The sequence below is a fragment of the Delphinapterus leucas genome, chromosome 7 (genome assembly GCF_059928025.1).
Source record: "Delphinapterus leucas isolate spDelLeu-1000000601 "Yukka" chromosome 7, BTC_Dleu_Yukka2, whole genome shotgun sequence".
Taxonomy (NCBI): Eukaryota; Metazoa; Chordata; class Mammalia; order Artiodactyla; family Monodontidae; genus Delphinapterus; species Delphinapterus leucas.
In genome coordinates, this window is record NC_143135.1 from 48,171,979 (window position 1) to 48,184,754 (window position 12,776).

The 12,776-nt window shown below is 53.1% G+C and overlaps 3 protein-coding genes across 4 annotated transcripts in view; 2 read left to right on the plus strand and 1 right to left on the minus strand.

Annotated features, from left to right (window-relative positions):
• TPP1 (tripeptidyl peptidase 1) lies at positions 1-6,518 on the plus strand. Its single transcript, XM_022563190.3, has 13 exons — positions 1-59; positions 176-247; positions 499-638; positions 1,457-1,607; positions 1,814-1,941; positions 2,041-2,219; positions 2,408-2,606; positions 2,754-2,942; positions 3,180-3,249; positions 3,678-3,798; positions 3,883-4,041; positions 4,210-4,335; positions 4,509-6,518. Exons 1-13 carry the CDS (start codon positions 16-18, stop codon positions 4,647-4,649), a joined length of 1,719 nt encoding a protein of 572 aa, XP_022418898.2. The 5' UTR covers positions 1-15; the 3' UTR covers positions 4,650-6,518.
• The window catches only part of ILK (integrin linked kinase), a 10,436-nt gene continuing 2,578 nt past the window's right edge, over positions 4,919-12,776 (minus strand). The window contains exons 3-13 of one of the 2 annotated variants that reach the window (XM_022563204.3): positions 11,431-11,596; positions 11,153-11,248; positions 10,869-10,965; positions 10,687-10,770; positions 10,490-10,575; positions 10,247-10,356; positions 10,009-10,136; positions 9,796-9,917; positions 9,597-9,696; positions 9,358-9,488; positions 4,919-9,174 (exon numbers count right to left, since the gene is read on the minus strand). In XM_022563204.3, coding sequence (XP_022418912.1) covers positions 9,025-9,174; positions 9,358-9,488; positions 9,597-9,696; positions 9,796-9,917; positions 10,009-10,136; positions 10,247-10,356; positions 10,490-10,575; positions 10,687-10,770; positions 10,869-10,965; positions 11,153-11,248; positions 11,431-11,596 — 1,270 coding nt within the window. In that variant the 3' untranslated portion in view covers positions 4,919-9,024. Of the gene's footprint in view, positions 9,175-9,357; positions 9,489-9,596; positions 9,697-9,795; positions 9,918-10,008; positions 10,137-10,246; positions 10,357-10,489; positions 10,576-10,686; positions 10,771-10,868; positions 10,966-11,152; positions 11,249-11,430; positions 11,625-12,776 lie in introns of both variants that reach the window. The other variant, XM_089915221.1, reaches the window with a different exon arrangement.
• TAF10 (TATA-box binding protein associated factor 10) lies at positions 7,380-8,818 on the plus strand. The gene is made up of 5 exons (XM_022563205.3): positions 7,380-7,638; positions 7,778-7,932; positions 8,173-8,237; positions 8,326-8,440; positions 8,624-8,818. The coding sequence occupies exons 1-5, from the start codon at positions 7,407-7,409 to the stop codon at positions 8,711-8,713; spliced, it is 657 nt and encodes a 218-aa protein (XP_022418913.1). The 5' UTR covers positions 7,380-7,406; the 3' UTR covers positions 8,714-8,818.

Below are 12,776 nucleotides of genomic sequence, written 5' to 3' on the forward strand. Positions count from 1 at the left end.
CATGTGATCTGTCACATGACAGCGGATCTGCAGAAAGGCAGAATGGGCCCCCGAGGCTGGTAAGAAATCAGGGGGGCCCTGGGAGAAGGGAATCATGTTGGAGGGAGTATATGTTGGAGGGTGGGAACATAATGACAGTCCAGCTCCTGCTGAAACCCATGTGCTGCCCCTGCAGCCTCCTAGGGCTCCTTGCCCTCTTTGTCGCCGGCAAATGCAGTTACAGCCCGGAGCCTGACCAGCAGTGGACGTGAGTTGACTTAGCACTGACAACCCCTACCCCATGGCCTCTCCTGTACCCGTTTTCCTGGTTCTAGCCTCCCTCACCCCCCTTACCAGCTCCTGGTACCCACTCCATAGCCTTATTCCCAGGTTCCCAGATTCAGTCCCCGATAATCCACCTCCTGTGATCCATATCTGCTTCTGGAATCCTCCCCAAGTTCTAGGTTCTAATGGTGAACCTTCTAATGACGGCCATGTGCCTGACCCCTGACCCTACAGGCTGCCACCAGGCTGGGTGTCTCTGGGCCGTGCGGACCCTGAGGAAGAGCTGAGTCTCACGTTTGCCCTGAGACAGCAGAACCTGGAGAGACTGTCCGAGCTGGTGCAGGCTGTGTCGGATCCCGGCTCTTCTCGCTATGGTGCCTGATGGGACTGGGGGCGGGATGTGGGATGCAGTAAAGGGACACAGGACTGGGCTGAGTGTGGGACGGTGCAGGTCATGTCAGGGATGTGCTCTTGGGGCCTGTCGAGGGGGTGGTATAGGACAGATGAATGGCAGTGACCCTCATTAAAGAGCTTCTGAATAAAAAGGTGAATTGGAACTAGAGTGTCCAAAGCTAATTCACATTCTTTCCTCCAAAACTTTCCACCTATGTTCATCAGGCTCAAAAACTGAAAGTGGGTATGGTTAAGAGCACAGGCTTGGTGATCAGATCTGGATTCAAATTCTGACTCTACTATTTACCAACTACCAGACAAATGGGGAAGTAGCATCCAGTACATATAAGTGCTCATTACCTCAAATTTCACCTCCCCCCACTAAATTCACTCTCATTTACTCCTCCATTCGACCCTAAGGCTGCCGGCTCCAGCTCTGAAATACTCCACTGTCTCACCATTCCTTGTTGCCCCCAACTCAGCTGATGACTGCTGCCAGCCCCCTCGCTGGTCTACAGTCTCTTCCCCTCCACTCTTCTCCCCACCTTACCCCCCACTATGCTCCAGAAGGTCCATGGTTTGCTCCAATGGTCAAGCTGGACTGTGGGCTTCCCCTGCTGGAAGCCCTTCGTGGTGAGGGGGGCAGTCTAAGGTTCACCCGGGAGGTGTATGCATGATCCACACAGGAGAGCAGGGACTCGCCATCGTGTTAACCTCCAGTGTCTCCTGGTTAAAGTTCAAAAAGGGCAACTTAGAAAAGCAAGGAATGAAGGCAAGAGCCTCTACTGAATCCCTGCAGGAAAGTACCTGACCCTAGAGGATGTGGCTGAACTGGTCCGGCCATCACCACTGACCCTCCACACAGTCCAAAGATGGCTTTTGGCTGCTGGAGCCCGGAACTGCCACTCAGTGACCACACAGGACTTTCTGACTTGCTGGCTGAGTGTCCGGTAAGAGGGAATAATTGCCTCATGGAGGGCACCAATCATCCCATCAGGGAGATTCGTCACCGCAGTGGAAGGGAGCTGAGAGCTTGCCAGGGCCTGTGGGTGAAAACACTAGGGGAGATAACGACTAACTGCCCCGTGATGCTCAGGCAGCCTCCTCAGCTCTGTTCCATGCTTTCTGACCTCTGTTCTCTGATCTCTGACTTCAGACAAGCAGAGCTGCTGCTCTCTGGGGCTGAGTTTCATCACTATATGGGGGGACCTGCAGAGACCCATGTTGTAAGGTCCCCACGTCCCTACCGGCTCCCGAAGGCCTTGGCCTCCCACGTGGACTTTGGTAACACGCAGTGGGGTTGGTGGCGGGGGGGGGGTCAGTGATAAAATGGGGGGTTGGAGGCTAAAGGATCTCTTCCTCAAGGCTGACTCCTCCCCACAGTGGGGGGGCTGCACCGCTTTCCCCCCACATCAACCCTGAGGCAACGGCCCGAGCCACAGGTGCCAGGGACTGTTGGCCTACACCTGGGGGTGACCCCATCTGTGATCCGTGAGCGGTACAACTTGACGGCACAAGACGTGGGCTCTGGCACGACCAACAACAGTCAAGCCTGTGCCCAGGTGAGCCATGCGGAGAGCCTCAGGGTCCTTACCACCTCCCCAAGGTGCCTGACCAGCCTGGGCCTGACTCTCTGACTCTAACCCCTGGGCTCTCACCCTCAATCCTGTGATCTGGGACAGTATCCCCTGACCTGACCCTTGGGGCTGTGTCCTCTGACCCATGATATCTGCTCTGATTCCCTCCATAGTTCCTGGAGCAGTATTTCCATGAGTCAGACCTGGCTGAGTTCATGCGCCTCTTCGGTGGGAACTTTGCACACCAGGCATCAGTAGCCCGTGTGGTCGGACAGCAGGGCCGGGGCCGGGCCGGAATCGAGGCCAGCCTAGATGTAGAGTACCTGATGAGTGCTGGCGCCAACATCTCCACCTGGGTCTACAGTAGCCCTGGTACTGCCAAGGGGACTGGCTGGTGGGGATAGAGGTGGGGGTGAGTGGTGGTCTTTGCTTCCCCAAGGGAATCCCGTGAGCTCCAGGGAGATCCTGACAACCTCCCAAATGACTGCCTTTGTGCCCTCTTCTCCAAAAACAATTCAGGCCGGCATGAGTCACAGGAGCCCTTCCTGCAGTGGCTCCTGCTGCTCAGTAATGAGTCAGCCCTGCCACATGTGCACACCGTGAGCTACGGAGATGATGAGGACTCCCTCAGCAGCGCCTACATCCAGCGGGTCAACACCGAGCTCATGAAGGCTGCTGCTCGGGGTCTTACTCTGCTCTTTGCCTCAGGTGACCTCCTACTCTAAACTTAGACTCCCACACCCACCCAGCCTCAGAACTTTGGCCCCGCAGTGACTCCTGGACCTGATCTCTATCTCATAATCTGAACTCAACAGGGACCACTGACCTGACCTCAACTGACCTCTTGCAGTAATGACTAACACTTGAATTTCCTCTCCGACATCTGAACCCACATTCCAAACTCTGACCAATTAAACTGAGTGGCAAACTTGGTCTCTCTCCCAGGTGACAGTGGGGCTGGGTGTTGGTCTGTCTTGGGAAGACACCGGTTCCGTCCCAGCTTCCCTGCCTCCAGGTAAGCACCCCAGCCCACCACTTACCTGTGGCCACCAATTCATCTATGTCCTCATGATTTGGAACCTTTGTCTTGATCACACCAGGTGCTCCCGTGGCCCAACCCTCAACTTTACCTGCACCCCCCTCTTCTTCCTGTAGGTCGCAGGCCCCGAGTCTCCTGAGTAGGACATAGCTCCCAGTGTTCCACTTCCTCAGTCTCCAGGCATTTTAGGGGGAGATTTGGTGGGTGTCCCGTAGGAAAAAGTGTGCAGTCACCTCAGGCCATGCTTTGAGGACCCAAGATCTCTCAGTCATCCCCATGTACATGCTTCACCAGAGTGCTTCCCCAGTCCCTCCAGCAAGACCCAGACCCATACTCACCCATCCCCATGCATTTTGGAGGTGCCCTTTGGACCCTGCAATCTGAATGCTGTCTTCTGTCCTCAGCCCCTATGTCACCACGGTGGGAGGCACATCCTTCCAGAATCCTTTCCGAGTCACAGATGAGGTTGTTGACTATATCAGTGGTGGCGGCTTCAGCAATGTGTTCCCACGGCCTTCATACCAGGTATGTGTGTGTTTGTGTGGATGGAGGGGGGACGGGTGGGATCCTCAGTTCAGCAGAGGATACTCACTCAAGAATGCCTTTTAGGAGGAAGCTGTAGCCCAGTACCTGAGCTCCAGTCCCCACTTGCCACCATCCAGTTACTTCAATGCCAGCGGCCGTGCCTACCCAGATGTGGCTGCACTCTCTGATGGCTACTGGGTGGTCAGCAACCATGTGCCCATTCCATGGGTGTCTGGCACCTCGGTGAGAATTAGCCTGGCTCCAAACCCCCACCCAGGGACTACCCTCACCCTCCACCCCCAAGACCTTACACCCAGAACCCCTGATTCCTCAGAGACCTCTGATCCATCCCTCCCAAAAAGTCCAATCACTCTGAACCCCTAACCTCTACTTGTACCCTCGCCCTTGCAGGCCTCTACTCCAGTGTTTGGGGGACTCCTATCCCTGATAAATGAACACAGAATCCTCAGAGGCCTCCCCCCTCTTGGTTTTCTCAACCCACGGCTCTACCAGCAGCATGGGGAAGGACTCTTTGATGTGAGTTTGGAAGAGAGGGGTGTGGCCACTTACGTAAGAGTATGTCGAGTGCTAAGATGAACTTGAGGACAATTCTGATGGGGTGGGATAGCCTCTGGAATGTGAATACAAGGTGAGGTGCTGCAGTCTCCTAGTATCAGCAAGCCGGGATCTGATGCCCACCTTCTCCCTAGGTAACACGTGGCTGCCATGAGTCCTGTCTGAATGAAGAGGTGGAGGGTCAAGGTTTCTGCTCTGGTCCTGGCTGGGATCCTGTGACAGGCTGGGGAACACCCAACTTCCCAGCTCTGCTGAAGACACTAATTAACCCTTGATCCTTTCTTGCTAGAAGAGTGGGCCTGTCCACTGCCCCACAGCCGGTGGCTCGGTCCCTGGTTCTGCACTGTTGGGAGCCCTGCTAAACCCTCAACTGTTGACTGCCGCAGCTTATCTCCCTAACCCAGAAATGCTGTGAGCTTGACTTGACTCCCAACGCTACCTGCTCCCTTATACTCAGGTACCCCTGCCCCTGGCCCAGGTTCCTCTACAGATGCTATAACCTGCACTGTTTGGGAGCGTCCTCTGCACACCGCCCCCTCTTCCATTTCTTCTTTTATTTTTTTTTCAACTTTTTTTTTCAGTTGTTTACACGGTCTGTGTAGTACACTATTTCACTTCATCTTCACTCCTCAATTCATTGCCATGAGACCTCTGCTCTTATTTTTCACTCTTTCCTCCCCTGAGAAACACTGAGAAATGAATGCCTCCCTGCTGCTTCATCCAGTGGACACTTCCCAATCTTTGCTTTGTGGGCTGTCACAGTAGTCTACCGCCTCTCCTTCCTTAGCGCCCAGGGCTTAACTTCTCCTCTGACCACTCCCTATTCCTCCTTCATTCCCTCCTCCCTCTTTCTCTTTCTCCTCCTCGTCGAATGCTGTTGTATCTCATTGCTCCATCCTTAGTCTTTTGCTCTTCTCACTCTACTCATTGACCCTGGAACAAATCAATCACCGGCATCCACAGCCATCACCATCTCACTATATCAGAGTTTTTATCCAACAGTGATCGATACCTCAAAAGTAATATGTGTGATACTCAATATTTCATCTCCCTTCTTCCCAATCCCAAACTGTTCTCTTCTGTTTCTTCTTTGTAAATGACACTATGCTTCTTCCAACCAAGCCAGAAACCTAAAGTGTCATCCTAGACTCCCTTTTCCTCACCTCCTCCCATCATCATCTTCAGTCAACAAGTCCTGCTGACTTTACCTCTTAAATATACCTTCACCAATCCACAAGTCCTGCCATTTGTATTTCCTAAGTATATCTAGAACTCATCGAATTCTCTCCATCTCTACTGCTACGACATTAGCCCTGAGCCATATTCCCTCTCCTCTGAATTGAGGAGGCCCTTGCAAGAAGTGTCCTTACTTTCTGCCCTTCCCTAAACCATCTACCAGAGTAAGATGCAAATCCCATAAGGTCATTTACTTGATTAAGACCCTTCAAAGATCACTGGATATAGTTCAGGCTTTTTATCATGACTTAAAAACCTAATCCCTTACTTGCCATTTGTTCCTGAGTAACAAATTGTTTATCCTTTCCTGCCCTCCCCACAGACACTTTCACTTTTGCTCAAGATATTCTGGGCCCTAACATTACACCTGGCTCCCTTTGCCTGGTTGATTTCCAGAATTCTTTCGAGAGTCAGCTCAGAAGTCACCTTCTCGTGTGAACCTTTTGGCTCCCTGAAGCTAGTTGATTTTGGTATGACAGAAAAATCCTAGATTCTTGAAAACAAACCTGTTTGATTCTTGGTTCTGATATAGACTAGGCGAGAGCCTTGGACAAGTAAGTTCAACTCTCTGAAGCTTTTTCCTCATCTGTTATGTGAGGATATTGATACCTGCCTCTAATATTCAGGGAATCATTAAATGGGATAAAGTTAATAGAATGCCTAACACACAGATACAGGCAGCAGCTGTTAGTTCCCTTCCTCCCTTGCACTGTACGCTCTGTGTCTACCTCCAGTATTTAAACCCCCATATATTGTTGAAATGGCCAGTTAACTCTTTGCCTCCCTTTCCAAGACTATTGGTGCCTAGAGGACTAGAACCTTGTCCTACTTAACTTTGTATTTGCAGGCCCTAGCTCATCAGGACTGGCAAATAGGAATTAAATAAATGTTTGCTGCATTGAAAAACCCACTCTTTCACTAGCTGTGATTTTTCAGATCTTGTTTATTCAGGCTGAAAGACAGCCGTCCCTCTGTATCCTCACATACCACAGCCACAGATTCAACCTACCATGAATTGAAGATATTAAAAAAAAAAAAAATTCCAGGAAGTTATAAAAAGCAAAATTTGAATTTACCAGCAACGATTTACATAGCATTTACATGGTATTAGATATTATAAGTAATCTAGAGATGATTTAAAGTATACAGTGCAAATACTATGCCATTTCATATAAGGGACTTGAGCATCCATGGGTTTTGGTATCCATGGCGGGGGAGGGGGGGAAAGGGGGTTGGGGGGAGGGTCCTGGAACCAATACTGCCCACCCCTCACCACCTATACGGAGGGTGGACTGTACCTCCCTCCCCATCTGCAGCAACACTTTCTCCTGTGGCCCTCACTTCTTTGGGCAGCTGCCAGGGAGAGAGGCTATCCAACTCCACTACAAACCCTTAAAAGGCTGAATAAAGGGACTAGGAAGGATGCAGACTGGCAGGCGACCAACGGTCGAGAGGTGTCGGGGCGATGGGCCTCAAAGCAAGGTTTTCGGGCGTCAGGCTGGGTGAGGGGTCCCAGACCTACGGAAGAGACTCCTCGACATTCAAGCGTTCCCATCCCAGCGGATCCGCCTAGGAGAAATGTTCGCGCTATCGCGGTTCTCCAACACTGTGTCTCCGCCCGTCAGCCTTCGTCATCTAGCCGCCGGAGGGGCAGCGGAAAGTGGCGAGCAGCCTAAGGGAGGAGCGAACGTGACGTGGGAGGGGCGAGTCGCGAGGCGTGTGACGCCAACCCTGGTGCGTGCGTAACGTGAACGGAAGCGGAAGCGGTTCTGTTCGCCGCCTCTCCCACCGGCCCGATGAGCTGCAGCGGCTCCGGCGCGGACCCCGAGGCGGCGCCGGCTTCTGCCGCCTCGGCCTCGGGCCCGGCACCCGCGGTCTCGGCCCCCGCCGCGCTGCCCGCCGGCGTCGCTGCGGAGAACAAGGCCAGCCCCGCGGGGACAGCTGGGGGCCCTGGGGCTGGAGCCGCGGCAGGGGGCACGGGAGCCGTGGCGGCGCGGGCCGGGGAGCCGGCCGAGCGGCGCGGAGCGGGTGAGGGCCGGGACGGGTGAGGGCGAGGACCGCGCCTTGGGCTGGCCCCAGCGGCGGGTGAGGGCAGAGGGTTAAGGCAGACCTAGCTGGGCCCCCGCGCCTCCCACCTCCATGTCTCAGTTTGCTGGTTCTCCTCCAGCTCCGGTGACGGCGGGCGGCGCGGCGCCCCCGGAGGGGGCCATGTCTAACGGGGTTTACGTGCTGCCAAGCGCGGCCAACGGAGACGTGAAGCCGGTGGTGTCCAGCACGCCTCTGGTGGACTTCCTGATGCAGCTGGAGGATTACACGCCTACGGTGGGCTTCCCGCCTGAACAGGCTGCTGGCCCGCTGTCACGTCAGCTTCTGCCACGCCGCCTGTATTTGCAGCGTCCTCTTGCGTTTACTCCCCTACTAGCTCTTGTGATTTATCCCTTCTGCCCACCCAAATGAGGAGCTTCCTGGTAGCCAGGCTTGCCCTCCATTTCCCTTACCCTCCCACTCTCAGCCCCACAGTACACAGGGCTAACACTGACAGTCGTCTGATTGACTTCTCAGATCCCCGATGCAGTGACTGGTTACTACTTGAACCGTGCTGGCTTTGAGGCCTCGGATCCACGCATGTGAGTAAACTCCGGGCAGGTTAGAGCCTTGGGTGCTTGTGTGGAGTTTGTCGTCCACCTCCTTCTCATACCATCTTTTTCTCTCTAGAATTCGGCTCATCTCCCTAGCTGCCCAGAAATTCATCTCAGATATTGCCAACGATGCCCTACAGCACTGCAAAATGAAGGGCACAGCCTCTGGCAGTTCCCGAAGCAAGAGCAAGGTGTGAGGCGAGGCTCGTTGAGTCAGTTATTACCTCCTACAGCAGCAGAGGCTTAAATTATACTGAAACCCCTTTGAGGGAAACTAAGCCCTAGGGGAGGTGAAAGACCTACTCAGGGTCACCCACCTGGGATTGAAATCTGGAATTCCTGTGTTCAGTTGGTGCTCTTCCCTTTTCCCTCAGGACCGCAAGTACACTCTAACCATGGAGGACTTGACCCCTGCCCTCAGCGAGTATGGCATCAATGTGAAGAAGCCGCACTACTTCACCTGAGCCACCCAATCTAAATGTACTTGTCCATCCCCTTGTCCCCACACCAGCCTGTTTTCATAATAAACTTTATTGTGACAGGCAGGGCTGATCCCTCCCATGCTGGGAGACACCGTGTGGCAAGTGACAAAGCTTTAAGCCCATTCCCTTTTTGGGCCACAGTGGTAGGGATGGGGGCAGGGGATGGGCCCCATGGCTGGGGTAGTACCATGACTAGAGGCAGGGGAGGCAACCAGAGGCCTGCTGCTTTGGGGAGGTGCACTCCCCTAACCGTGTCCTGACACCTCTGGAGTTCAGACAAGGACTTTCCAGCCCTACTTGTCCTGCATCTTCTCCAGGATAGGCACAATCATGTCAAACTTGGGCCGCTTAGCAGGGTCTTCATTCATGCAGATCTTCATGAGTTTACATACATGGGGGGAAATGCCTGGTGGGATGGTAGGCCGAAGGCCTTCCAGTGCCACCTGCAAGCACAAGGAAAAACAACGTGGGTCTCAGAACTTGAGTCTCATGTGGGGAGCGGCCTCTAGCCCTCAGGACAGGATTCTGTATATTTGAACAAATGTAGGAAGAGCCCAGCCCCACTACAATTATTGTCACTACCACCACCATTCCCCCAACACAAGTATATCCAGTTATGCTCTCACCTTCATTCCAATTTCCATGTTGGAGAGGTCAGCAAAGGGTACCTCCCGTGTCACCAGTTCCCACAGAAGCACTGCAAAACTCCACATGTCTGCTGAGCGTCTGTTTGTGTCTTCAGGCTTCTTTTGCAGAGCTGGAGAGACAGGACTTAACTGTTCCAGCTGCCTATCCTGTCTCTGCTTCCCTTCCATTACTACTGAGCTGCCCCTTCTCTGCCTCCCAATATAATGCACTCACTCACCTTCAGGGGCCACCCAGGCAGGTGCATACATGCGTCCGGGGCACTGGAAGGAGAACTTGACGTCGGCCATACTGATTCGAGCAGTCATGTCCTCATCAATCTGAGGAGGAGAAGATAGTTGTGTGGAAGGAGGTAAGTCCTATTGTAGATAGGGAAGGGGCTTCTGGGGCCTGGGCCGGGAGCGAAGTTGTGACCTCACCATTACACTACGACTGTTGAGTGCATGTCGTGGGATGAGGGGCTCTAGCGTGTGTAGAAAGGCCATGCCCCTTGCCATGTCCAGCGCAAACTTCACAGCCTGGCTCTGGTCCACAACGAAATCTAAAAGAGGAGGCAAGAGTTAAATAGTTTGGAGAGGCTTACACTTCTCTCCCCTCCCCCGCCACGACGAGATTTGGCATCCCCTACTCACTGGTGCCTTCGTGTAGCACATTGTACAGGGATCCATATGGCATCCAGTGTGTGATGAGGGTGGGGTGAGGAGCAGGTGGGGACTGACAGGCACCGAGCACTGGGAGCACATTCGGGTGGGAGAAAATCCTGGAAGAGGGAGAGAGTGTCCCTGGCTGAGACCCAGCATAAAAGATCTCCCTCTGGGTGCTGGGCAGGGTTCCTTGGAACCCAGGCTTCCAGTTTAGGCCTTGCCGCACCTGAGCCGGGGACACTCCTCGTTGAAGTCCCTACTCTTCCTTGTACTCCAGTCTCGAACCTTCAGCATCTTCACGACGATGTCATTCCCCTGCCAGCGGCCCTTCCATAGCTGAGGGACAGATATGGGTTAGAAGGCTTTAACTAAGGCCACTGCTTTCCTGCCCACTAACTGGAGGAAAAACTTAAAATGAGTGCAGAGCAGGTAATGTGTCGGGGGGTGGGAGGGCAAGGGCAGGGGTCACCTCTCCAGAGTGATTCTCATTGAGCTTCGCCAGGAAGTTGAGCTGTTTGAAGTCAATGCCGGAGTGTTTGTTCAGAGTCCCATTTCCTGAGAGTACGGGCAGGTCAGGTACTTCCCTCTAACCAGCCTCCCTCTCACCCAGCCCCAGGAGCCCAGGCTTATTCTCTATCACCACCCCTCCCCTCACAACTGACTCACGGGGCCGAGTGCGGGTAGTCCCCTTCCAGAATGTGTCCTTGTATGGAATACGGTTCAGATTCTGGCCCATCTTCTCTGCCCGCTCTAGGGAAGAAAGACAAACAGTCTTGGCCTCAGCTGTTGTGTGGTGGGAGGAGATAGGTTGAAACATGATAAGACACGAGCGGTGGGTGGGGACAGACCTCGGAGAAGCTCTCTCAAGGGTGCCTTGGCTTTGTCCACAGGCATCTCTCCATACTTGTTACAGATGCTGACAAGGGCCCCATTAGCCACGAGGTCCTGTAATTAAAAGGTGGCTGTGATGAGGGCAGTCACAACCAACCATCGATGTAGATGCAGTACAAACCCTGTGAATGTCGAGAGTACTGGGCAGTACTCATAGGATGGGTTGAGGGTTCTAGAATCTCCCACTCAAGCTCAGACTTTGCTTCCCACCCATCCCAGAACTCTGGGCCTGAGTACTCACCTCTGCCACCTGATCTTGGCCCCAAAAACAGGCATAGTGCAGGGGCACATTCCCATGCTCATTCACTGCATTGATGTCAGCTTTGTACTGCAGCAGCTGGTCCCCATGGCCAAACAGAAAGAGGCAGAAGGTACAGTCAGTCCCAAATGAGAGATGTGTGTTGAGGCATGCAAGGAGGGAGAAGAGTATACGTACTTTCTATGGTATGTTATAGTGCCTATGGCTGACTTCCAGGCAGGTACGTCAAGTAGATGACAGAGGCAGGGGTTCATACATACCTTCTGTACAATATCACGGTGCCCATGACTGGCTGCCAGGTGCAGAGGGGTGTCATCCCCACGGTTCATCACATTGATTCGTGCCCCGCGCATGATCAGCATCTCGACCACAGCAGATCGGCCTTCTCGGCAGGCCCAGTGCAAGGGGGAGAAGCCATGATCGTCCCTTTGAGGAAGGGGCAATGGTCATTGATCTGGAGGTGGGATGGGGGCAAAGGCTTTGATACAAAAAAAACTGATAGTCACTCTTCATACTCTCCCTGAGAAACTTTACCTCTAGGACTTTGATTCTCATTCATGCCAGCAACTCCCAAAGCTGTCCAATTCAGACCTTCCCCTGAGCTTCAAACCCAACCAACCACTACCTGAAATCCCAACAAATCCACATGTTTCATTGTCTCCATCACCAACTCCCACTAGCCTTTCTTCCCTGGCATGCCCTCATTACGTGGTAACATTCTTCATCTGGTTTCCTCTGCACCCCTTTTGCAACATCTGTTGGTCCTTTCTGTCTTCCACTGCATCTGGCACATCCCCCTACTACGGTACTTGTCACACTGGATTGTAAAAATCTGTTAGTGGCCTGTCTTGTCTATTAGACTGTAAGCTTCTTGAGAGAAAGGAGTGACGGCAGCTGTTCAGTGCACGTTAATGGGAAGGAGGAGTAGGTTTGAAAAGGAAAGCCGCAGCTCATGGGAGAGGAAGCAAGCTTACTGATTGGTTCTGATACTGAAATTAAGATCTAAAAAGGGAATGGAATTAAAATGATGGTTTGGAAGGGTTTATAATGAAAAGGAGAAATGCTTTTGATAAGTCATTCATGATGAAGTAGATACCACCACATAAGACAGGATTCCTCTACTCAAGCAATCCTGGGCACAGAAAACAAGAAAATGAGAATGGCTTCTTTAGAAAGAAAGCTACACCTGACTTTTTTCTTTTCTCAAGAACTTGTATTTTATAAAGTAAAAGAAATATACAGAAAACAAAAACCAAAAAAACCCAACTGTGTGGAAGCTAGGCCGGCCTGACAGCCTGGGGCCATAAAAGGAAATTCCCTCCAGTCCTGGGCTGCAGATCCAAGGGGCGGAGCAGGGGGGCAGTCCGTGGTCTGGGCCGGCAGCCTCGGGATGCCTTAGTGCTGCGGTCACTTCCCGTGTGCGGGCTCTGGGCGGGGCCTGGAACCGCCACCGCGGGCCACCCAGATGTCCACACAGCCAATGTGGGTGGTGGGTGTGGCCTTTAACTTAGATTTCCCTCCACAGCTGCCCTCTTCTGCTCCCAAAGATAGCCAAAACCTTTCCTGGGAGGTGGGTATTCCCCTTCCTCTTCCTAAAGCAATCACC

Coding starts and splice junctions, on each gene's coding strand:
- TPP1 (XM_022563190.3), top strand. CDS start 16: ATGACAGCGGATCTGCAGAAAGGCAGAATGGGCCCCCGAGGCTG. Junction 1,608..1,813: donor ACTTGCTGGCTGAGTGTCCG/GTAAGAGGGAAT, acceptor CTCTGACTTCAG/ACAAGCAGAGCTGCTGCTCT. Junction 4,042..4,209: donor CATGGGTGTCTGGCACCTCG/GTGAGAATTAGC, acceptor TCGCCCTTGCAG/GCCTCTACTCCAGTGTTTGG.
- TAF10 (XM_022563205.3), top strand. CDS start 7,407: ATGAGCTGCAGCGGCTCCGGCGCGGACCCCGAGGCGGCGCCGGCTTCT. Junction 7,933..8,172: donor TGGAGGATTACACGCCTACG/GTGGGCTTCCCG, acceptor TTGACTTCTCAG/ATCCCCGATGCAGTGACTGG. Junction 8,441..8,623: donor GTTCCCGAAGCAAGAGCAAG/GTGTGAGGCGAG, acceptor CTTTTCCCTCAG/GACCGCAAGTACACTCTAAC.